The 25,240-nt window shown below is 40.1% G+C and overlaps 2 protein-coding genes across 4 annotated transcripts; one reads left to right on the forward strand and one right to left on the reverse strand.

Moving 5' to 3' along the window:
• The first annotated feature begins 326 nt into the window (after positions 1 to 326).
• On the forward strand, positions 327 to 13,491 carry naa25 (N-alpha-acetyltransferase 25, NatB auxiliary subunit). The gene is made up of 24 exons (XM_057320491.1): positions 327 to 517; positions 2,874 to 2,959; positions 3,099 to 3,237; positions 3,371 to 3,489; positions 3,608 to 3,682; positions 4,753 to 4,860; positions 6,105 to 6,183; positions 6,270 to 6,381; positions 6,791 to 6,880; positions 6,981 to 7,153; positions 7,234 to 7,346; positions 7,892 to 8,099; positions 8,205 to 8,294; positions 8,382 to 8,562; positions 8,695 to 8,794; positions 9,446 to 9,597; positions 9,689 to 9,814; positions 9,923 to 10,166; positions 10,244 to 10,373; positions 10,650 to 10,715; positions 10,805 to 10,902; positions 10,985 to 11,095; positions 11,204 to 11,350; positions 11,506 to 13,491. Exons 1-24 carry the CDS (start codon positions 460 to 462, stop codon positions 11,626 to 11,628), a joined length of 2,928 nt encoding a protein of 975 aa, XP_057176474.1. The 5' UTR covers positions 327 to 459; the 3' UTR covers positions 11,629 to 13,491.
• brap (BRCA1 associated protein) lies at positions 3,104 to 23,585 on the reverse strand. Of its 3 annotated transcripts, none has more exons than XR_008961698.1 (13): positions 23,311 to 23,585; positions 20,317 to 20,478; positions 20,058 to 20,226; positions 19,632 to 19,821; positions 19,283 to 19,396; positions 18,904 to 19,052; positions 18,102 to 18,177; positions 17,882 to 18,020; positions 17,242 to 17,351; positions 16,361 to 16,450; positions 16,167 to 16,270; positions 14,966 to 16,045; positions 3,104 to 3,217 (listed from the first exon to the last, which is right to left on the reverse strand). XR_008961698.1 is itself a non-coding variant. In XM_057320493.1 (12 exons), exons 1-12 carry the CDS (start codon positions 23,387 to 23,389, stop codon positions 15,676 to 15,678), a joined length of 1,752 nt encoding a protein of 583 aa, XP_057176476.1. In that variant the 5' UTR covers positions 23,390 to 23,585; the 3' UTR covers positions 14,273 to 15,675. The 3 variants fall into 3 exon arrangements, 1 of the variants encoding a protein (XP_057176476.1); XR_008961699.1 differs by lacking the exon at positions 3,104 to 3,217 and having other exon boundaries at positions 14,273 to 15,283; positions 15,538 to 16,045; XM_057320493.1 differs by lacking the exon at positions 3,104 to 3,217 and having other exon boundaries at positions 14,273 to 16,045.
• Between the last annotated feature and the right edge of the window lie 1,655 nt (positions 23,586 to 25,240).

Below are 25,240 nucleotides of genomic sequence, written 5' to 3' on the forward strand. Positions count from 1 at the left end.
ATGGCCCTTTAAATGAGAATTCACTGAACCTCCAGCTTAACACAAAAGATGACATTTTGAAGAGCATAACCAAACAACAACAGACCCCATTAACTTCCAAGATTATTGGAATTTTTTATTAGATTTATAATTAATTCTTCGTTGGAATAACGAATTTTGTGTCTTTGCAAAACATCATAGTATTTTTACCACAATCCTAGAAAATCAAATCAAAACAAACAACTTATTAAAATGACTCGTGTCATTATCGTCTGTTTTTTATTTATTATATGTTCTTGCTTTTATATTGAATTTTATTATATCTATTTTTGAATGCTGTGCTTAATTTGTCGATGTTTTGCTGCCTGTTTGTTTTGGGATATTTAAATATTAAGTTATTAATAAAAAAACGTCTGTTTGAAGTCTTTCCGGTGTCCTCGCGCTGCGCATGCGCACCAGTTAATCCTGCTCACCTCCATCATGGCGGCCAGGGGCCATGTGCAAGACCCTAACGACAGGAGACTGCGACCTATTTACGGTAACAATTGCACCATACCGCTGGATCTACACACGCACACGGGTCATGTTAGTGATGTAGGACCGTGAACGCGGGATGTGGACCTTATTAAAGGCTTGCGGGAGCTGTGAAGAGCCGGTGCGGCCTGCGCAACTGAAGCCGCGGTGTCGATTCCGCTGCGTTGCCGAGTGACAGTGCGTCCTTATCCGGTCACGCTCTTATGCCTCAACCGCTGAAATCATGCGTTTTTAACCCTATTATATGCTTAAACGCGCGTGTTATTTACATATCAACTGCCTATCTTATAATCTACCTGATATGTCACAGCGATAACAAGTTACATCCATATGAGAGAGTTTCAAACGTTTATTCATTTTTATTGTATGTGTTTACTGCCTATATATAGTCTCGGATAGTTACCCTGAATGCTGAATAACTTATAAATGTTGTTTAAATTATATTATAGAGCCATGCAGGTTTGTGTCTTTAATGGTGTGAGATAAACTTGCTTATAACCATTCTGGTTCTTTATAGATGCTTTACAATCATCTTGATTACTATTATAATGTCTGTATTTTGTCTAAAAGTGTGCAGAAAAATGAAATTAAATGAACATCGTCACTGTGTAATTTGCCAATAATGATGGATAAATTGCCACATGAAAATCTACATGACTGCATATAGTGAGTATTGTTATATATGTTATGCAAATGTAAATTCATGTTGTAATTACTGTTTTACCATATATGGTATTATATGGCTGGGTTACTGTAACAGCATCTCATGTGCATTGCATTGTGTAATTTCATGACATTTCCAATTATGTAAAATGTGAAAGATACCTGTTCTGAGTTTGGACAAGATTTGTGTACATTGTTTTGTCTTGACATGTCTGATAATGAGGACATGAATGTTTGCGTGTTAATATTAGTGCTTGAAAGCCGGTAAGCCTATGTGTTTTTTATTATATTAACATGAAGAAATCAGGATGGCAGATGGACGATAATTAAAAGAAAAGAGCACATAATATGTTCTCAAAATGACCAAATTAGAATAAACCCTTTGTTTACCCCCCTCCAAAAAAAATCTCTCATCATTTATTTACCCTCATGTGTAAAACCTGTGGAACACAAAAGATATTTTGAAAAATGTTCAATGTTCTTCAAAATACTGACTTTTGCCTACTGCAGATCAACTACAAGACACGATAATATATTTTAAAAAATGATGCTACTTATTGTTTTACATTCATCACAGTTCATACATATCAATACCCATGCTTTGCTGGCGTGCTATTTTATTCTTTCAGTGTGTGTTTGTGTGTCCGAATGTTAAGGGAATATTCAGTTATATGGACAGATGGGATTGCACTCAGAGAGTTGTTGAATACAGCGGTATGCTTATCAGGAATGTGGCATAAAGCTGCCTGTTCTCTTGTATAAATCTGAACGTCTGGTCTGGTTAATTTTGGCATCCAGCTGTCATGTGTGTTCTTTTAGCAAAGACTCATGGGAGGGAGGTTGGGGGGGAGTTGAGAGAAGGTTATTACAGCAGGTTGGAGGTTAGGAGTAAATGCAACGTCCATTTTGACAGCTTTCACAAAATACCTGTTTTAAATGTGTGCTGGTCTGTAATTCAGTAGTCTTTATTTGATGTTAAAGGGATACTTCCCCCAAAAATGAAAATTCTGTCATACTTTACTCACCTTCGAGATGTTCCAAATGTGCATACATTTCTTTGTTCTGATGAACACAGAGAAAGATATTTGGAAGAATACTTATAACCAAACAGATCTCAATCTCAATTACTTTATAATTTTTTTGTTCTGTTGAACGCAAGAGAAGACATTTTGAAGAATGTAGGACAGCAAACAGTTCTGGGGCACTTCTGACTACCATTGTATTTTTTCCTACTCTGGAAGTCAATGGGTGTTGAGATCTGTCTGGTTATAAGCATTCTTCCAAATATCTTTCTCTGTGTTCATCAGAACAAAGAAATGTGTACACATTTGGAACAACTCGAAGGTGAGGAAATGATGACAGAATTTTCATTTTTGGGTGGAGTGTCCCTTTAAGTGTGGATTATTTCAGGTGTAGTTAATGGTCTGGTTTGGCTACATCAAATTCTCTTAATTCATAAGATAATCATTTGGATTGTTTCTAATGGCAAATACAGGTTATAAATCGCCTTAAAAAGGCTGTAAGGTCGCTTTTGTGTTTTGTCTATGCAAATTTAAACTGTCTGTTGTGAACTCTTTAAATTTTAACAGATGTTTACGTTCTTTCCCTTTGCGCACTCTTCTTTTTTTAAGTGACATTTCATTCAAGCTACTTCAGCAGTATTATTCTGTCATATTGAGCATGTTGCTCTCTTCTAGATTACCTGGACAATGGCAATAACAAGATGGCAATCCAGCAGGCCGACAAACTACTCAAGAAGCACAAAGATCTTCACTGCGCAAAGGTGGTTTATTTTATCACCCCTCTACATCTACTGTACACGGATTCATTTAGAGTTCAGACTCTCAGTGATTTCAGCGTCTGTCAAAGTCATCGTCCTGAAACAATATGGTGTTAAACATGCGGCTGATATCACACTGCAGGTCCTGAAGGCCATCGGTCTGCAGCGCACGGGCAAACAGGATGAAGCGTTCACGCTGGCCCAGGAGGTGGCTGTTCTGGAACCCACAGATGACAACTCCCTGCAGGCACTCACCATCCTCTACAGAGAAATGCATCGCCGTGAGTTCACTCTATATACAGTAACACAGTTATTTCCGAAGCATCGTATAGTTTTTCACAGGAAATCAGTTTGAATGTGGAATGTACAGAAGCGCCATGAACGAAGAGCTCATATGTGTTTTCTTGTCTGTAGCCGAGTTAGTGACAAAGCTATATGAAGCCGCCGTCAGGAAGGTTCCTACAAGTGAGGACTATCACTCTCATCTCTTCATGGCATACGCTCGGGTCGGAGAATACAAGAAGATGCAGCAGGTTGGTTGACGTCTGTCTGTTTGTGTTTGTGAGCTTTAAAGTATCATCCTTTTGTATTTTGTTTGTGATGTTGAAAGTGTATTTTGGGCCTTTAAGATTTGAACGTTTTCTTTGGCAGGCTGGAATGGCGCTGTATAAGATTGTTCCTAAAAACCCGTATTACTTCTGGGCGGTTATGAGTTTAGTGATGCAGGTATGATCTGATGTTTTTTTATTAGTCATGTGCATATATATATATATCAGGGTTTTTCCTGGCTCAAAATGAGGCGGAGGTGGTGCCATCCTGATCTTGTAAGCGTAGGCCTACCGTACCTTTAAGTGGCTTAACCAAAGTGACTTTGAGTTTGACATATTAAAAGTTCTAACAAAATTAGATAAAAATGACAATTATTAAGTTATATAAAACATTACTTTTATTCAACCAAACAGAAATGTTTTTTTAATCAAATAAAGCTTTTTTATCACTTCAACTAACTTTTCAGCCCACAGTAGCCAACTGAATTAACCAGTCTTTCTAAATAAGCAAAGCTCATTCACATCTTGCATTGTCTGTGGTTCACTTTAAATGATTCAAGGATCTCTTATATTTGCTAGTGACTGAAAAGTTCAATAGTTTAAATGAATCGGTTCAAATGAGTCATTCGTGTGCGAGTCGTTCTGAACACAATGTGCGTTCATACTGGCGAACTCGCTGTGTACAGTATACGCTGATTCAACGATCCAACAAGACATTACAATGATGTACGTCATGTTAATTTAATGAATTTCAAGAAATTAAACGTACTTGGATGCAAAACAAACAGCCGTGACACACAGGCGGCTCTTGTTCTGCAACTCTTTTTTTGCGCCTCAGTGTGCTGATAACGAAACAGCGCCTCCACTGTGGTGTAATGTCACAACTGCAGTTACAAATGACAGTCTGTTAAATGCACGCAGCATTTCTTGTGAAGACTCTCAACATAATTTTGGCGAGAGCCTGAGGCGGCACGACATTTGACGGAGGCGGCCGCCTCCAATTTCTCTATGCAGGAAAAACCCTGTATATAAAAGAATGTAAAATATTTATGTCATTTAACGTAACATAAATGTTTAGTATGTTGAAATCTGGTTTAGAGAACGACTATACTGTATTCTTATGTCAATATAACAAATAAAATCTAATATTAATGAAGACTTTATTATCTCTGCTGTATTCTGTATGCCTAATGCATTTTGTTTCTCCAGTATCGTTCTCCAAAATCAGCCTGATGTTCTCTATTTCAGGCCATCTCAGCACAAGATGAGAAGCTCTCTCAAACCATGTTCCTGCCCTTAGCCGAGCGCATGGTGGAGAAGATGGTGAAAGAGGAGAAGATCGAGGCAGAAGCCGAGGTAAGAGAGTGTATTCACTAGAGGTCGACCAATACTACATTTCTTCACCGAGTCCGATTATTCATAGTGATATCTGCCGAAACCGATAGTTTGGTGGTTATATTAACTCACATGAACTAAACTTTCTCAACGTTATTAATTCATTTAACGATAATTCATATTGAACACCAAACTGGTGATGTTTCTTAACATTTTCTATATACAGAATATATATATCCTCATTTGACTGATCGGATATCAGGGTTTTTCCTGGCTCAAAATGAGGCGGAGGTGGTGCCATCCTGATCTTGTAGGCGGAGGCCTACCGTACCTTTTAGTGGCTTAACCAAAGTGACTTCGAGTTTGACATATTAAAAGTTCTAATAAAATTAGATAAAAATGACAATTATTAAGTGATATAAAACATTACTTTTATTCAACCAAACAGAAATGTTTTTTTTATCAAATAAAGCTTTTTTTATCATTTTCAACTAACTTTTCAGCCCACAGTAGCCAACTGAATTAACCTAAATTCTTTTTAAATGAGCAAAGCTCATTCACATCTTGCATTCTTTGTGGTTCACTTTAAATGATTCAAGGATCTCTTATATTCGCTAGTAACTGAAAAGTTCAGTAGTTTAAATGAATCGGTTCAAATGAGTCATTCGTGTGCGAGTCGATCTGAACGTAATGTGCGTTTACACTGGCGAACTCGCTGTGTACAGTATACGCTGATTCAACGATCCAATGATCCAGCTGCACAGCTAAAGACATTACAATGATGTGCGTCATGTTAATTTAATAAATTTCAAGAAATTAAACGTACTTGGATGCAAAACAAACAGCCGTGAAACACAGCCAGCTCTTGTTCTGCAACTCTTTTTAGTGCCTCAGTGTGCTGATAACGAAACAGCGCCTCCACTGTGGTGTAATGTTGCAACTGCAGTTACAAATGACAGTCTGTTAAATGCATGCAGCATTTCTTGTGAAGACTCACAACTTAATTTGGCGAGAGCCTGAGGCGGCACGACATTTGACGGAGGCGGCCGCCTCCAATTTCTCTATGCAGGAAAAACCCTGTATATATCAGCCCTGATCATCGGCTTTTTTGAAAACTGTCTACCGATAGCCGACAGTGTGAAAATGTGCTGTTATCGCCCGACGCGGATTATTGGCAGATATATCAGTGCGTCTCTAGTATCAACTGATAATCTTGATGATTCCTGCCAGGAAAGATTGTGATGGGTTTCTGTGTTCTGTTCCAGGTCCAGCTGTACTTCATGATTCTGGAACGTTTGGGGAAGTATGTGGAAGCGCTGGAGGTTGTGCAGGGACCGCTCGGAGGTGGGATGTTGAATGAAATGTGCTGTTTCCTGTGCTATTTGTGTTTTGAATGTTGATGTTTACTCTGTCGTGTTTCTCTCCCTCAGAGAAGTTGACCAGTGAACTTCAGAGCCGTGAGAACAAATGCATGATGCTGTACCGCCGTCTGGGGCGCTGGTCCGAGTGCAACGCGCTCTCCTGCAAACTGCTCCTGAAGACGTGAGTCAGACTGTTTTCTTCTTCTGCGGTTAAAAGGACAGTTCACCCAAAAATAAGAATTATAATCATTTACTCACCCTCGAGTTGTTCCAAATCTGTATAAATGTCTTTGTTCTGATGAACACGGAGAAAGATTGCAGTTCTCGGCCACCATTGACTACCATAGTAGGAAAAAATACAAAAGTGCCCTAGAACTGTTTTCTTTCCTGCATTCTTCAAAATATCTTATTTTGTGTTGTTCAACAGAACAAAGACATTTATACAGATTTGAGGCTGAGGAAATAAAGACAAAGTTTTCATTTTGGGTGAACTGTCCCTTTAAGATTTTAAAAGGGTAACCTGGCCCAAGAACATGTTGACGTTTAGTAACAACGTTTGCGAGGGGGTTCATGGTTTGTTTGTGTTTCAGCCCTGATGACTGGCAGTCCTACTTGATGTATTTTGATTCTTTTTTCCACCTGATGGATGAGAGCTGGACGCCGCCACAGGAAGGGCCTCAGTAAGTACAAATATAAAGAGATGCTTCGGTAAAACTAACCCCGCTCTTCCAAATATAGCCGGTCTCTCATGGTTTTGCTGTGGTTCTCCTCTCTGTTCAGGTCTGCAGAGGGTGAAGTTCACTCCACCGTGGCCCAAGCCATCAGCTTCATAGATGAGCGAGTGAACACGGAGGAGGCGAAGGAGGCGAAGCATCAGAGAGGACCGTATCTGGCGCGTCTGGAACTCATCAAACGACTGCGAGAGCAGAACTGTCCTGAAGCACAGCAGCTAGGTACAGCTGGAGATCTGTCGATCACATGACGTCTGTATGCTTGACGTATGTTTCTCACATGTTGAGCCATCATGATGCAGGTGAACCTCTGGAGCTCATGTTTCAGTTCTTCGTGAAGTTCGGAGAGAAGCCGTGCTGCATCACAGATTTGAAGATCTTTCTGGACCTTCTTACACCTGACCAACATGTGCAGGTAAAACCAATCATCTGTCAGATAAACATGTTTTTCATATTCTTCTTAGTGCCGTGAAATTTGAAACTTCATTTCGATTTGTATTCACACGTGTGGTTTAAAATGAATCCTGTTTATTCTGGTTCAGGTCTCTTGAGTCCAGGTGTTTGTAATCTCATTTAGAAAGCCATTTTTAAGCCATTATTCACTCAAAAAGATGGCTTATTTAAGACCACCCGCCAGTGTGTTGTGAGTGACAAACGTTCCCTTACGAAAATTAACCATGTTTTACTACAGTAACCATCGTTTACTATGGTTTTTACAAAAAAAACATGGTTTTCAAAACCATGGTTATTTTGTGATAACCATTGTTTTACTACAGTAACCATGTTTTTTTGGTTTGAACTGTAGTAAAACCATGGTAAATTTTCGTAAGGGTTTGCCTGAGGTGTGTTCATAATAATGGCATGGCTTCTTGAAGCACGTGAACAGGTGTACAAACGCTTCTCAGAAAATGCTTCCGCTTCCCATAATGCATCGTCATTAACGAACACTGATGTTTTTAGTTCATTAACAGGCTGATGGAGGCCGTGCCGCTGGGCGCTCCGGGTGAGGACGGTGTAGCTCTGCCGGGGGACCCGCGGGCCCTCCAGAGACACCTGTGTGTGACCCAGCTCAGTCGATGTTTGGGTTTACAACACACGGCCGACGCGCAGAGTAAACTGAACATCATCAAGGAGCTGAAGGCTCATTACCGTCACGGCTTACAGTTCGGTAAGCAGAGGACTAGACAGGTTAAGATTTCTAGTGCCTCAAACTAGTTTGGGTTTTCGGAATCTGTAGATTTAAAGCACCATGACCCTTTCTGTCTTCTTGCAGGGATGTCTTGTTTAAAAACAGAGCTCCAGTTCTTTGATATGTACTGCGTCATGGCAGCACATGTGTATGTAGACCTGTGGATGGAGACGGGTGAGTGTGCGCGTCTCAGTTCTGCGATCAGTCTTCGGGTGATGCTTTTGGTGGTAAATCTGTTTGGTGGTTGTTGTTTTTTGGCAGGAGATCAGAACATGCTCTGGCAGTGTCTGGGGCTGTTAGAGGAAGGTCTCTCTCACAGCTCCACCAACGCTCAATTCAAACTGCTGCTGTTGCTTCTGTACTGTCATCTGGGGGCTTTCGAGCCAGTGGTGGATCTTTACTCCAGCCTGGACGCCAAACACATCCAGCACGACACTATTGGGTACTGGAGTAACCGTAGCGACCACAACATGAATCAAGCCGCATCCTGTTCCCTATTGATTCTATTGACATAAATCACAATAATATGAAGTGAGTGGATGTAACGCTGTTGTTGTGCTTGTGTCTCACGCAGGTATTTATTGACCCGTTATGCAGAGGCTTTGGGCCAGTTCGCTGCTGCCTCCCAGTCCTGTAACTTCTCCCTCAGGTTTTTCCACTCCAACCAGAAAGATGTACGTGGCTTATGCGCAGAGCCTCTTAAAGATAGAAAAAGCATTTTCTCTCATTATTTCCCATATATTTTTCTCATGTTGTTCCAAACCCAAACTACTTTACTTCTCATGTGAAGCGTAGATGGAGTTGAGCAGAAGATGCTCGGCTTCACACCCTCAATGAAAACGGGGACATTATTAGGAAAGAGATTCTGTGTCATTGTGATAAACCTGTTAAAATTATGTTCCACAGAGGAGAGGAAGTCATATGGGTTTGGACCAAGATGATGGTGAATAATGATTTTAATGGAACTTTTTCTTTCTGAAGTATTTCTGTTAGTTTTATTCATATTTTCAGTTAGCTAGTTTTCGTGTGAATTTTAGTCTCTTTTTTGTTTTTGCAATTTTGTTACGTACTTTTCTATTTTATTTATATAGGTTTAGGTTTGAGTCATTTTTATTTCCATTTTAGTATATTTTTTATTCATTTCAAGTTAATCATTTTAGTGCCTCAATTTAAACGTATTTCTGTTTATTGTTAAGGCAACATATCTCATTTTCGTTCAGTTTTTCCAATTATATTTAGGCCTATACATTTTATGTTTGTTTTCATTTCAGTTTTATAGTTTTAGCAAGTTACTAACCCGTCTCCGGTGTTCTTGGTTCCTGCAGACCTCAGAATACATCATTCAAGCGTATAAGTACGGTGCTTTCGAGAAAATCCCCGAGTTCATCGCCTTCAGGAACCGACTCAATCACTCGCTGCACTTCGCTCAGGTGCGCACGGAGAGGATGCTGCTGGACCTCTTCCTGGACGCAGACATGTTAGTTCTTCAGCTTTACCTCTTTTCTGCTGTTTGAAGCCGGGGGCGAGTAAGAGTTTGTTGTGATGATGTTTTTCTCTTTATGATGCAGAACATCTTCATTAGAGGAGAGCGTTAAATCAATGTCTCTGTGTGCGGAAGAGGACGACATCCCGTGGGACAACTTAAGGGACAACCGTGACCTGACGGTTCACGTCAGCTGGAATCCCAGAGACCGGTACTGCCGAACTAACACACAAATCACTGCGCTATTCAAATTCTCAGTTAAATATTATTTGTATTTGTCCGACGATGCACGGCTTACTGTATTGCGATTTACTGTCAGGGATTTAAATGAGGAGCACCGACAGCGTTCTGTAGAAGAGGAGACGCTGTGGCTAAAGTTACGTTCTCTCACTCTGCGTCTGATCGGCTGCATCTCTTCGCTGAATCACCCGACAGCGCCGCGTAACTCGGAGAAAACCACTGAGAACGGAGTGTCGGCCAAACCGTCTTTTCTGCAGTCGCTGCTATCCCAACTGGAGAACACGATAAACCAGGCCTCCCAGTTCACAGAAAAACACGCACAGGTCAGAGGTCGCGCCGAGCGAGTTCAGTCAGGACACAGAGTTTATGTTAATGTGTGTTCGATGTGTGTGCTTCACAGCATCAGTACCCGTTCCTGGGTCCCGTACCGTCTCGGTTGGCTCGGTTTGTGACCAGCGGCTGCTGTCAGTGTCAGCTGGCCTCTCTACAGCTGCCTCTGCACCTCCAGGAGCTGGAGACCAGTGGATTGGGTCTGTTGCTTTACTGCTTATTATTGAGTGATAAAACTGCAAGCCTTACAGTTAAAATACACAAGAACATGTTATCGAGAAAAAGATCTGTGTTAAAACGTGTCTCCTTCGGTAATCTTATAATGATTTCTTTCATTTGGATTTCAGAGAAAATTTGATTCCGTTTGTACGTTTATTAATAGCATATTTGATTCCGTTTTAATATAGATATTCTTGCAGTCAAAACAATGAAATGCAATCGGAACATTCTTAATGTTGTGTTGTGTTGTCTTACAGATGATTCGACGGAGCTTCAAACACAAATATCAAATCTTTTCAAGTCTTTAGCAGTACAACTTCAAGGTGCAGCACAGATTCATTCTGTACTGCTTTATAATTGATATATTATATATATCTGTTTACGTAAAATGATGTTTTTTTTCTGTCTCCAGACCTGTTAGAAAAATGTAAAGGAGATCTGTTTGAAGTCAAAGACGGTCACAGCAACACACAAGCCTCTTTACTGGAGAACTTAGTCTACTTTGTCGAAGTAAGTGTCTTCATTTGAGAGAAAATTCACAGCTGTCTTGAGAAATTGAAACCAATTCCCGTTTCTCTGTTTTTTTTCGCAGACCATTTGTATCACACTGTGGGTGTGCAGTTACTGTGGAAGTGTCCTCCGACCGCTCAAGTCCAGCTTACAGAAGAAGAAAAAGAAGAGAAAAGAGGCCAGCGCTGCGACGGTATCCACGGCTTTGATTTACTCCGTCAGATCAGCGTTTATTGTAGGTTTGGGTTAAGAACGCCGCTCGCTCTTGTTGATGTAGAGGTGTGATTTGTCTCCCACGCAGCCGGTAGTTCTTACGGGCTTCCAGGAGTTCAGCGGCGGTCTTAAGAGTCTCCTCACTCGTGCTCTGGAGCACATTAAGAGTCAAGAGAGCGATCTGACTGCGCTGAAGCTGGGATCGCTCACTCTCGAGGGACAAACTCAAACTGAGGTGAGAACTGTAAACACGAGTGTGCATGAATAAAAAACATTTGACCATCGGATTGGAGACCGAAACACTTGTGTCAAGAGTTTGATGCCGCTGGCGCATTGCTTTTAAAGATGAGATTTTGCTTAAATGCGGTCTTCGGTTTTCTTCTTGTCCAGGCGGAGGAGAGCTTTATGAAGACGGCGATGGATAAGGTGCAGAGCAGCTACCTGCGTTCACTGCAGGAGATAGGAGAACTCTTGAAGAAGAGAGCGGACTCTTTCAAATCCCTCAAAATCTGAGCTCCATCGACCAATCCGGTTCCTGACCTGCACGCGCGTGGCTGCGAATCCCCAAAGACCTGTCCCTCACTCTACAAACATGAAGTCTGTGAAGTCGAGCCCGTCGGGCTGGGTCTCTCTCTCTGTCGTCCTCCTTCATCTCCTCTTGTTATTTATCCGTCTCATCACTCTCGTACAGATAGAGGCACACTGTAAAATCAACAAAAGGCTTCTGCACAAACATCTATGGTGCTCCGTGCGGCACTTTTAAGTGGAAAGAAACGTCATATTCCTAGAAAAACTACATAGGCGATTAAGCAATTTTAGACATACTGCTATAAATTATTGTACATAGTGTGAAGATATATCAGCAAGGCCTCCTTGACGAATTAAAGAGAGCGCCTTTGTCCTTTATCAATGTCTTTTACCTTTTTGTCTCGCTATTACCCACCAGCCATGTGAAACCCCTTCTGGTAAACGTTAGGAATCGAGCCCCGATTCGCCCAAAGTGCATCCCGTACTGGTGCCACCGCGTATCGTAGCCAACTCCATCCACAACTTCCAGAGCAACTCGCACTACAATGTGTTCAGTAGCTGTTTACAGCGCACCTGTCAGCCGAGAGCAACGTTTCAGTCTGAGGGGATTAGAAATGTTGTGTATATTTTGGGTTAATACACAATGGTGATCAAGTGACCAACCTGTGTGTGGTTTCGTTCCAGGCACGAGAGTCAGTTGAGGAGGAAAGTCTGATTTATGTTTCGTTTCCTACTACGACATGAGCTAATGTTGGGTGCTTACATTACAATTTTTGTATAGTACAAGTGACTTGAGCCACAAGCATTCAAAATGTAGCTTCTCATACGATGCGTTTTTCACAGACCCATGGAATCATCATCTTTTGGAAAGAAATAAGTCGAGTCGTAGTTAAAAGTTAATGTACGGTTGATAAAATTCGATTAAAGCCATTTAAAGGGATAGTCCATGCAAAATAAATCCTTTCATCATTTATTCACTCTCATGTCATTTCAAACCTGTGACTTTTTTTGCAGAACACAAAAGAAGATATTTTGAAGCATGTTGGTAACCAAACAACATTGACCCTCACTGACTTCCACACAAAACCACCGAGACATTTTTCGAAATATCTTCTTTTGTGTTCCACACATACAGGTTTTGAACCACATGAGAGTGAATAAATGACAGAATTTTTATTTTTAGGTGAATTGTTCCTTTTAAGGTTCAAGGATAATTTGACCCGTTCATTCAGTCATGTTTGAAGTTAACTTTCTGCCTCACAGATGTTTCGTCATTGGTCGGATGAGTTGTTGAAATGGTCGAATTGCACTGACACGCTTGAATTTAAGTTGTTTTATTATTGATGCATACCAAAAAGTTAGCCTTGTGTTAGCGTCGCGATGAGGCTTGATAGAGAACTATGCTAGGTTTTTATAAGGCTAATGTGTTGATGTCTACCGAGAAGTGCAACTGTTTACAACGTTTTCGAACGCCATTCTGAATCATGTTTATAAAGTAATAGTGTGTTATATGGTGTGCTGAAGTCTGCCAGCTCTCACTGCTTTATATCTGCTTTTGGGAGGAGGGGGGGCTTTGGATTCAATGCTTTTCTTCCTCAAACCTTTTGTTTTAATTCAAGAAGGGGATACAGTACAAGATTGTGCAATGAACATTTCAGGACTGAAGGGCTCACTTTATGTCGCAGATGTTATGAACTATGATGACTGCGACGTCTGGACTGAGGAGATCATTCAGAGATGTCCAAGTGGTTGGAATTACGTCAGCTGTTCATTTCTTTTGTTAGGGAAATCGGAAAAAAACACTGGAATGTGAAAAGGGTTTTTTAAATAAAATGTAAATGTTCCACATGCGTTGTGTTCATGTTTGCTTTCTCACATTAAGACGGTACATTTTTTGATGAAGCTGAAAACTTGCACTATTTTCGCAATACTAAGCTTATAATAATGATTCCTTTAAATTTAGTTACATTTTTAGGTGTTTTCATTATTTGTTCATTTTTGATGTTGCTACACAATATTCACTATTTTTTTATTTAGTTTTTGTTATTATAATTATACTCCCTTAAACTTATTTCAGTTTATTTCTGAGGCAACATTTTGATTTTATGTTTACTATTTACTCATTTTTAGGCCAATATTATAATTTATTTCAATAAACAAAGACCTTTTCATAGCTTTAATTTAAGTAAACTATAATAATATGTTTATAATTTGAGCTGTCAAGATATGATTTCATGGAAAATAACAGTTTGACAACCTGCGATTTTATGTTTCAAACAGAGATGGCGATAGAGTTCAAAGTTAAGAACTGCTAAAATGAATATCTGGAAAATGTATAAAAATTATGGCTGTCAAACGATTAATCGTGATTAATCGCATCCAGAATAAAAGTTTGTGTTCACCTAATATAAGTCTGTGTACTGTGCATATTCATTTTGTATTTATGAACACATACACATAAATGCATATTTTTAAGAAAAATATTACATTTAACAATTAATAAACGTTGATATAGAATTTCAGTTATTGGTAAATAAAAATATAAATAAATAAATTTAAATATTTCCTAAATATATATACACAAGTATGTGTATGTTTTTGTGTTTATAAATACAAAATTAATACGCACAGTATACAGACATATATTATGTGTAAACAAACTTTTATTCTGATACCATTTATATTTTTTCCGTTTGCAAGGCAGTTCCGTGTTGATATTTATTTAAAATTTATATTTTTGTCAATACAGATATTCACTTTGTAACCATGGAAAAGAATGATTAACTTATTTACATTATATGGTGCACGTCTGTCAATCCCACAATCCACTTCGAGAGAGCAGCGGCCAAAAATGTGTCAGTGGACGAGTACAATTTGGCATTGAAAAGAAGAAATATGTCAAAAACATGCTAAGACTATCGTTCTTTTCCCAGCAGTTCACAGAAATAACTTCCTCGTCAGAACAGTCCAATAAATAGCGTGAGAGTGCACGTCACTCTAGTGACAGTTTGACATCAATTGATTTTCCAGTAACGTTAAATCCTTTAACTTGAAATGCATGTATTGCAGTTCATAATACACATCCCACGCATTCATAACCGAGGAGGGGTGTGGACACTAAAAAAGGACCACACAAAGAACAAGCACGAAATACACGCTTAAAATAAACAGGGGGTGCGTCAGAACGACGGAAATGACAAAAGAGTCATCATTTTGTGCGGTGTAAATGTTTTAACAAATATCATCATACGCAAACGTCAAATGAAGGGTTTGAGACTTTTCTCTACTGATAATGAAGCCATTGTATTATAAGTTACCACACCTGTGACCTGCAGCCATAATACTGTTTCCTACTCGAGTAAATCTCACAAAACCTTTAACTCCAGATCAACATTTCACCCCTAAATCAAAAGATTACAAAATAAAGCAAATTAAAATGACCCCTTTCCTCAGTCTCATTAATGTAGTGTATTGTAGTTACATGTTCATTCTTTAAAAAAAATATATACTATTATATATTATTCATTTGTATTTTCTATTATACAATTATTTGTACATTATATCTGTTGTGCATGCTTATTTAAATGATAAAAAATGTATAAAGGTAACTTATCTGTCATGAAAACGATGTCACGATGGTCTGAAATGACCAGAACAAGAAAAAAATGCAATTTTAGATTTTGGAGTGAAATGTAACCTGCACGTTGTTTCACTTGACAGAGGCGTAAAAAAGAAATAATTTTGAACATTTAAACATTTCTACAAACAAAGCAAATCAAACATTAACTTTGTCAAAGTTCGGCCGTCACTCCCGAGAACACGAATTGTGAAAAAAAAATTCTGCAACTTTGTCTTCATATAAAACAAGTAGAGCTACATTTCTAAGCACCTCACCTTAACATTATATCAGAGCTTTGACTGTAGATAAAACACGATGAAGCGTGTTTAACCCTCATTCTTCCAGCCTTTAAGCATCATGAGATAAACTACTAAACCAAAAGTCCTCCGATGACGTGCACAGCAGCAATTCTCCTACTTTCCCCTCTTGGAGCGTCCTTTTCTGCCCCCGAGTTTGCCCGCGCCGTGCGCCGAGGGTCCGGGCTGGGGGGCGGCGGGGGCCGAGGCGATGTTGATCTGACCCTCCTGGATCTCTTGCCGGGCATCTGCGGGCATCCGGTCGATTTGCTGCTGCGTCTCCAGGTAGAACATGACGTCTCTCAGCTGCTCCTGCAGCTCGGCGATCTGACTGTCTTTATTGGCTGTGCCCTCGTGGCTCCGCTTCTCTTCCTCCTGCAGCTGCGCCTGAAGCTGCGTCTGATTGTCTCTCAGGCATCTATTCATCTCTTGCTCCTCCCTCAGCTCTTGACTGAGCTTCACGATTTTGTTGTTTAGCTGCGAGCATCTGGTAAGAAAGCGGGTGGGTGAATAAGCAGCACACAAAGAAAAAACGTCAAGATGTCAGTTTATATATTGAAATGTTAACTAAGCAACTGTGATGTAGATTTTAAGAAAACAGATTTTACTTCTTCTCCATGGATTGCTTCTCTTTGGCGAGATCGTTGAGTTTGCGCTCCAAGCTGTCACACTTCTCGATCGTCTCTTTGAATTTGGCCTTCATGTTGTTGATCTAGTGCACAGACATGAAAAGAGCATGTTGGCAATAATTCTGTTTTGTATTTACTGTCTTAACGTCTCTTAATGTCTGAGCGATTCTCACCTCCTCTGCTGTATCTTTCTCCAGATGAACGATTTTATTCTCCCAGTAAATGCGCTGAGATTCCAGTTGGCTGGTCAGTAAATATGAGTACTGTGCAGGAGAGAGAACACGTTTACCTTTTTTGCAGTCTTCGCAGGGACTAGATTTCTACTGTTTTTCTACTGACTTAATAGTATTTTCCACACCCATAAACCTAACCCTCACACGAACCTCTTACATTTTTAACAAGCATGATTTACTTTGTCTTATAATCAATTTCTCTTTACTGTGTAGTAGGGATGTGACGATTCACTCGATACTGATCTCACGATACGATTCGTTCACGGTTTATTTTTACAAAATGAGCCGAGACAAATTAGAAATGAACAACTCCCTTTTATTATTTCTCAAATGCAGCACATTTCTTCGTGAAATAAAAATATATTTGATCTCAACTAACAAATCTAAACTGCAATTTCAAAACAATTTCCAAATCAAATAATACAAAAATCTCTTTAAAATAAACAAGTGAACTAAGACTTTGTCTGCGCTTTTCTTGGAGGTGTATTACATTTTAGACAGGGGTCTTCAACGTTTTTCGGGGCAAGGACCCCTTAGATGAGAGATGCATGGAGCAGGGACCCCCTTATACTAAAAGTGTAAACGGAGCTACGGAGAGCAACATGATGCAACGAGTCCGCGTAATTTCATGCGTACTTTTATCTGAAGGGAGACAGAGAATGCGCTGATTCTAACCCTACCGGTTGTTATGATGCAGATGTAACGTTTCTTCTATCGCTTCTGCTGCCTGAATGGATGTTTTTGTATTATAATCGATTTTCAACCGGCTCACTGTGAATCGTTACATCCCTACTATGGAGGTTACAACTGTACACACACACCTCGAGCTGCAGAGAATCAATCTTTTCATCTTGGCATCTGTCGCCCTCACACTCATACTGCACCATCTTCCCATCACTTTTACTGGCAACAAGACGGTGAACATAATTATCTGCACAAAAGAAAAACGAAAACAGACTCATTAATGCGTAACAATCCAGTACGTGAGAAAACAATTCAATTGAATTTTAGTAACATTCTAGTAATTTGTTAAATTGTAGCATCTCATTTCTGGTCTGCATCCTAATTTGCATACTACATGATTTTGGGCTGATATTACCCACAACCCCTTGAGCGACAGAGGAGGAACTGACGGCAGTTGTTAAACTTTTTAATTGTAATAGTAACGGATGTTAAGCCAATTGAAGCTTAAACATCAAATAAATTTGTCAACATTTACATAAAAATAACGTGCAACAAGGGTCTCAAGATAATTGCATGACGTAATGAAGTATTATGTCCAAACACTCCTGTTCTGTATTTCTACAAAACAAACAGATGTTTATTAAGTTTATTTTTATAGGCACTTTAATGTAATGCTGCTGTGAAATAATCTGTATTGTACGCAGCACTTGTCTTTCCTCATCAGTACTGTGTGTGTGTGTGTGTGTGTGTGTGTAGTATGTTTCTGATGTCACGTACCTCCTGCGTAGTCCCAGACCCTGTGATTGGTCAGCTGCATGGCGTAAGTGTGCTGCGTTTCCTCAAAGTGCTTGTATGCATGACGGCTGATGTAGCGGCCGCAGCCGATGTGTCCACAGATGAGACAGATCCACAGATTCTATGAGAATTAAACACACATTTCCTCCGTTAGTGTTTGTCTGAATCTGCTTTTGAATCTGGATTGGATATGGTTTGTTACCTCCTGCACTCCACACTCGAAACACTTGTTCTCCTCCACGGGTTCAGGAGTCTGACAATATCTACACACGGGACACCTGCGGGACAGACCCAGTCTCAACGTTAAAATCAAGAGTGAATGAATGTTTTCGGTCATACTGACCGCAGCTCATTGAATCCCGATGGATAAAATCTGGTACCTCCCTATGTTATGTCGGGCAGAAATTGCCGTTAAATTGCGTAAGATGCACACATTGCAAATGTCCGTTTTGTGTCGTTCAACACCTCAGGCTTCACTTTACACATATTTTGACAGGTCAAAGGTCATGTGCTGTATGACAATGACTTCGCAGCGAAACAGATGGTGACAGAACAACCCAGCAGGCCTGCATCAATGAGGAATCAGCTGGAAAAGGTTAAAAAAAAAAGCTGAATGTAAACAACCAGCCCATACACGTGAGTGTAAACAGTGTAACGCACGCTAATGCGTCATGACAGAAGAATGTGACAACAGCAGAGGGGTGCGGACGCCATGCACGAGCCCTGAACTAAATGCACTTCAACGCATGGCTTCCTCACAAAATGATTCAAGGGATGAACAACTTTCAGAATTTTATACAGGTCGTGGGTTAGATCCCCACAGTACACACACACAAATCATAGACTCCATGCGATGCAAATCACACTCTGCCATATGCATACATTTCAAATGTAAAGAAACTTATTCGGGAGAAATGATACCAAGCAGGAATTTGACTTTATCCATCTGGGTTCAAGTGAAGTGTGGAAGTAAATGTATGATATTTTATGACAAGTGCACTTACGAGGCATCTTCCCATCTCTGCAGACACTGACTGTGAAAGCTGTGGTTACACAGGGTGGTCAACACACCGTTCACCGACTCATCCATCCGCTCCAGACACACGGTGCACTTGGGCAGCTCGGTCAGATCCATGACGGGTAAACTGGCTCCCTGGATTATTATGATCATTCACAACAAACTTTATAACATCTATTGTTATACATTTAAATGACTGCTTTAGGGTGTGTTTGTGCGTTTTGTGAATGGAAACAGCTAGTCAACAACACAAACAGATTAAATTCAGGCCAAAAATACAGTTGTGTACAATATTGTGGGTAGAATGCATGCTGTGGGTGGTTGCTAGGATGTTGCTATGAGGTCATTAGATTTACTGCGCTAACCTCTTCAGATTTGATCACTTCTGCCCTCTCCACATAAACTAACTGGCAGACGTCGTCTTCAATGGAGTTAAACTGACGGCCGTTGCAGGTCGTGTAGAAACTGTCGGCGTCAGCCTGAAAACACAATAACATATGTCAATAATGAGGAGATATTATATATAATATCAATAATGTCACCAGTGATGCTCATAAAGCTCCGGAAAAAGAAACATTTTTGAAGAAATATTACATCATTTGTTATTGAACAGCAGTAAGCTCTGTGAAGCCGCGGTTTACAGTACATTTAGTCAACACCCCTCAGCTGAATTCTCTCTAAACCACGATGTCATTGGGTTTATGACTAGCTCACCTGACTTCTGAACTTGATCAGTACCATGTACTGGTTGGGCGTGGAGTCTCGGATGATCTTCATGTGCTCCATGACATCATTGAAGGGCGCCACAAACTTCATGAGGTCATGGCTGGTCATGGGGGTTGGCACAGTGAGCACACAAAGCATGGCGCTGCGCCTCACGTCCTCGGTCAGTGATGTCATCTTACTGTCGTAACAACATCGTGGGAACAAAGTGAAAAACACGGCGGGGTGGATCTCAACAATGTCAACAATGCATCAAAGTGCCTATTGTTTAGCGTAACTATTATTCATGATGTGACATCTGAAACATGTCTTGCATCAACAAATCTCATAATATTTAAGTATTATTTGAAAGATATTATTTATGTATTTTTTTTATATAAGCGTCATGTTTATAACACAGTGCTAACCGGCACTAACTTTGTTTTGTAGAGATGCATGATCCCGTGCACGATCTCCACCGACGGGTTCCCGCTAAAAAAGGAGATCTGATCAGGCAGCTGTTTGGACGGCGAGTCCGGAGTCGTGCTCGCATCCGTTTGATCTTTGAGATCTCCGTTCGCATCATCTGCGTGACCTTCAACGCCTCCTTCAAATTCAATCACAAATAAACACACAACTTTTACCGGTCAAATCACACCGGCTGCTTTAACGTGTGAGGAACCGTTGGGATCCAAACCTGCGTTGGGTTGAAAGGTCTCGATCACCATGTCGTTCATGACCCGGCTGCCCAGGTGCTGATGGAGAACGGCTGCTCGCTCCAAATCGGTTTTACCGCTCAGCGTGGCTCTGGCAGAGGCCAGACCTTTATCTCTCATGTCATCTTCTGACATCTCAGCTACTGTGGGACGCAGGACACAAACACGGGTGTGAGTTCAGCAGTCAAACAGAAAGGCTCGTGACCTAAAAAAGCTTCTAGAAAGCAGGCCAAAGCTCCAACACAATGAGGTTTAGATGCACAGCAGATCAAAAACTCATCTCTCTGTGACCAAAGTAGTACCGTGGTATTTTGGCTCTTTTTTGTAAGTGTGGTGTCAGATACAGAACAGCTGTGTCATAATTTCACAACAACAAAAAATGCCATGACAGTGTTCCTTTAACCATGTTCTTTTGGAGGATGGATTACCATTACCATGATTTTACTACAAATACTATACTTTTAAACTGGTTACTAAGACCTACTAAATTTGTGATTACTAAGGTTTTAGTACAAATAAAACCCACCTTTCTTTTTTTGATTTTGTAAGGGTATATTTAACATTATCATAATTATTTGACAAACCATGGTTTACAATGAAACTGAGACAGCTTCGTCAGGCCAAAGAAGATGCTTACAGAAGTGGGGACAAAGTCTTGTATAATCAGGCCAAAAACACACTGACAAAGGAGATAAGAGCAGCTAAGAGAAGCTACTCTGAAAAGCTGAAGAACCAGTTTTCAGCCAACGACCCTGCATCGGTGTGGAAAGGCCTGAAAGACATTACCAACTACAAGCCATCATCCCCTCAGTCTATGGGTAATCAACGACTGGCTGACGACCTGAACGACTTCTATTGTCGTTTTGAAATGCAGAGTCTCACCCTTCACACCCGCCCTGACCCTATCTCTGCTATACCATTAACACCTCCTCTTGACATTCAACCTGCACTTAAGATCTGCGAAGAGGATGTTTGCCAGCTTTTCCGCAAACAAAAGATCAGAAAAGCACCAGGCCCAGACAATGTCTCACCCTCCTGCCTGAAAGTCTGTGCGGAGCAGCTGTCGCCCATCTTCACTAATATTTTTAACAGATCTTTGGAGCAGTGTGAAGTCCCTTCATGCTTCAAACGCTCCACCATCATCCCTGTACAGAAGAAACCCAAAATATCTGGACTTAATGACTACAGGCCTGTTGCTTTAACATCTGTGGTCATGAAGTCATTTGAGAGACTTGTACTGGCCCACCTGAAGGACATCACCAGACCACTTCTTGATCCCCTCCAGTTTGCTTACCGAGCAAACAGGTCTGTGGACGATGCAGTAAACATGGGACTGCATTACATCCTACAACACCTAGACAGACCAGGGACTTACGTCAGGATCCTGTTTGTAGACTTCAGCTCGGCCTTCAACACCATAATCCCAGACCTCCTCCTGCCCAAGCTTACCCAGCTCTCTGTGCCAACCTCTACCTGTCAGTGGATTATTAACTTCCTGTCGAACAGGCAGCAGCTAGTGAGGTTGGGAAAATTTAAATCCAGCACATGTACCATCAGCACCGGAGCTCCTCAAGGATGTGTTCTTTCTCCACTGCTATATTCACTCTACACAAACGAATGCACCTCTACAGACCCTTCTGTCAAACTCCTGAAGTTTGCAGATGACACCACAGTCATTGGCCTTATTCAAGATGGTGATGAATCTGCCTACAGAAAGGAGGTTGCTCAGCTGGCTGCCTGGTGTAGTCAAAACAACCTAGAGCTGAATGCATTCAAGACAGTGGAGATGATAGTGGATTTCAGAAGGAACCCTCCATCACTTCCTCCCCTCACCATCCTGGACAGCACTGTGGATACTGTGGAGTCATTCAGGTTCCTGGGCTCCACCATCTCTCAGGACCTGAAGTGGGAGTCCCACATAGACTCCATTGTAAAGAAGGCCCAGCAGAGGTTATACTTCCTCCGTCAATTGAGGAAGTTCAACCTACCACAGGAGCTACTGACCCAGTTCTACTCAGTGGTCATCGAATCTGTTCTGTGCACTTCAATTACTGTTTGGTATGGCTCGGCCACCAAATCAGACCTACGAAGACTACAACGGACAGTTCGTAGTGCTGAGAAAATTATTGGTGCTCCTCTGCCCACACTTCAGGACCTGTACGATTCCAGAGTGAAAAACAGGGCAAGAAAAATCATCATTGACTCCACACACCCAGCACACAAACTCTTTGATCTGCTGCCCTCTGGCCGGCGCTTTAGAGCACCAAACACCAGGACTTCCAGACACAGAAGCAGCTTCTTCCCCCAGGCAATCTCCCTCCTAAACAGATAACTGCTCCTTAAGAGCAATATTCCACTTCCACTACTCCTATAGTGTGCACTATAGTGCCTTATTATATCTACATCTTATGTATACATGTATATAACACTACCTCTACTTACTAAATTATCCATTTGCACAAGTGTACATACAATCTGTTTATTCTACTATATACTACCCTGTACAATGTCTCTTATATGTTATTATCCACCATTTTCTGTAAAATAGTCTTTATTTTATATATGCACAATTTAGAATCTTTAGACTGTAAATCGTATTATATTGTATTGTCATTGTGTTGAATGTCTGTACTAGAAGCTTCCAACACCAAAGAAAATTCCTTGTGTGTGCAAGCACACTTGGCAATAAAGCTCTTCTGATTCTGATTCTGATAATTATTTGCATGGTAATCAAAGGTACTTCAACTATGAATACCAAATTACCATCGCAATACTTTGGTACGTTTTTGTTAGGGTGGCCTCACATTGTTACAGATCGTTAAGAAGAAGTATAATGGTTTTATTTAAAAACATGTATTGATTGACACGGCCATGAACGTATAGCATCACCATGGTGTTGTTAAATACCGTACAGAAGCATGGTCAATACATATGGTAATCGATCAGTATCGTGGTAAGTTCGTTATGTAACTCACCGGCGCAGTATTGAAAACCGTGCGGGGAATCAGACTGATCGGACAGCTCGAGTCTGATGACAACCAGAGACACACTCATGTGTTCAGATGATCAAGATCTACTCACGGTCTACTCAATAAACACTCTTAATAACGCTATCAGACCGACAATATCATCTTAGATTTGTGCTCTGGGCGCTAAATGAAATTATTTGATCATCAGCAGAAAAAAGCACGATAACAACAACGACGTTTGAGAATGAAAAACAAATTAGCGAGTTACTTCCTGCAGTCCGGAAAAGGGACGTTTCAAAATAAAAGTTCGCGTAAGGTTTTTAAAATAAAGGTTTACTTAAGGCGCTTTGTGTGTGGAGGTAGGTGTCTTTAAGCGCCTTGGAAACATTGCCACTGTTCTTCTGGATTTGTCTCAGTTTCTTCTCTTTCTTCGTGTAAAAATAGATGGATAATGATCTCACTGGATTATTACAAATAATGCCAAAAATACAAAAATGTAAACTGATATTTTCCACTCGCTACATCAAAAGATATAAATAACTGGCTCAGCTGGGGTGAAAATACTAAGATGGCCAAAATAATAGATTTGGTAAATGTAAATGGAAAACATGATATGCAATATGTTGTGGCATCTTAACCAACACTGCATTATTGTAGAAAATGCTAGATTATATAATTATGTATCTTTATTTTACTTCAATCGGGTACAACGTTTGATTTATAATAATGCAATATCATATTTGATGACCATGAAATGTGTTATTCCACAAGCTAGCTGTTTATAAAACTGGGAACAAATATCAAAAGACATAAAGTTAAACAGAGTCAGTACTCATGTGCCCCAACATTTTAAAGTCAAAAGCCATCCTTAAAATCTTTCAAAGTTGGTATTTGTTGGGGCCTTGAGAACCAAGTAAATGAGCAACACTACACTTTGTTAACCTACAAACATGTCCGTAAAGAAATCGAACACAATCTAATCTGTGATGGTTCGATGTGCAAACACTGGTTCTACAGAACGCTGCTATATTTGCATATTTTATCTGAAACCCTTCAAACACGCATCACTGTTTTCTAAGTAACTATTGACTGGAACTCAACCCTGATAAACTGCAGCCTTCACACAGCAGGTGACATTAACACCCCATATGAGTTAAACTTAGTCATGTGGGCTGTTCGTTTATCTAAACCACTTTCTAGAGTGATTCACAAAGAAGACGTTAAACACATTCTACTGTTTGCATGCGTAAGAACAATCTTTGGATTAAATGAGTTGTCCCGTGCTGTTCTTTTACAGGAATACATTATTCCTTCCTTATAGGAACCCCCCCCAAAAGTTGACCTGTGTTGCAGTGTGACGCTGTATAAACTATTTGAACACTGTTTCGATCATTAACATTCATGCAGATGTTTCTGAAATGAAATACATTTAAATGGTTGTACTTTAACTGCAGGTCCATCGAAACGAATTATAGTAAGCGCAAAATATGAGACGAGAAAAACAAACATCGATCTTAATTGAAATAAAATAAAACATAGGCCTAGATATTATTTGAAAACCTGAGGCACTCAAAACTAAGCTTAACAAAATGTAATAAATTCAAATAAATAATGATTACAAAATAAATAATATAATGACAAAAGCACAGCAAAATTGCTCAAACTTAAACAAAAAACCCTTGGAAAATAAATATAGAAATCTAATAATAAATAAAATATACAGCAATAAATCATTTTATATTTACAATAATAAAAACTAAAATATAAATTTGTGTAAAATATAAGCTGAAATCTTTGTTTTATTATGTTATTTATATTTTATTTTGTCACCGAACACTAAGAAAACAAAACAAAGCTATGTAACAAATTACACCGTTTCATCCTCTGGACAACAAGACAAACAACAAAGTGCAACAAACGTTTTTTAAAGTCACAC

This window comes from Triplophysa rosa, linkage group LG22, assembly GCF_024868665.1.
Source record: "Triplophysa rosa linkage group LG22, Trosa_1v2, whole genome shotgun sequence".
NCBI classification, from domain to species: Eukaryota; Metazoa; Chordata; class Actinopteri; order Cypriniformes; family Nemacheilidae; genus Triplophysa; species Triplophysa rosa.

What these genes read in the sequence shown, in the direction of transcription:
- naa25 (XM_057320491.1), top strand. Translation starts at nt 460, where the DNA reads ATGGCGGCCAGGGGCCATGTGCAAGACCCTAACGACAGGAGACTGCGA. An exon ending in ATCCAGCACGACACTATTGG is followed by an intron (nt 8,563 to 8,694) that starts GTACTGGAGTAA and finishes TGTCTCACGCAG; the next exon opens with GTATTTATTGACCCGTTATG. An exon ending in ACTTAGTCTACTTTGTCGAA is followed by an intron (nt 10,903 to 10,984) that starts GTAAGTGTCTTC and finishes TTTTTTTCGCAG; the next exon opens with ACCATTTGTATCACACTGTG.
- brap (XM_057320493.1), bottom strand. Translation starts at nt 23,389, where the DNA reads ATGAGTGTGTCTCTGGTTGTCATCAGACTCGAGCTGTCCGATCAGTCT. An exon ending in GGTCTGGGACTACGCAGGAG is followed by an intron (nt 17,352 to 17,881) that starts GTACGTGACATC and finishes TCTTTTGTGCAG; the next exon opens with ATAATTATGTTCACCGTCTT. An exon ending in AAGCAATCCATGGAGAAGAA is followed by an intron (nt 16,046 to 16,166) that starts GTAAAATCTGTT and finishes CTTTCTTACCAG; the next exon opens with ATGCTCGCAGCTAAACAACA.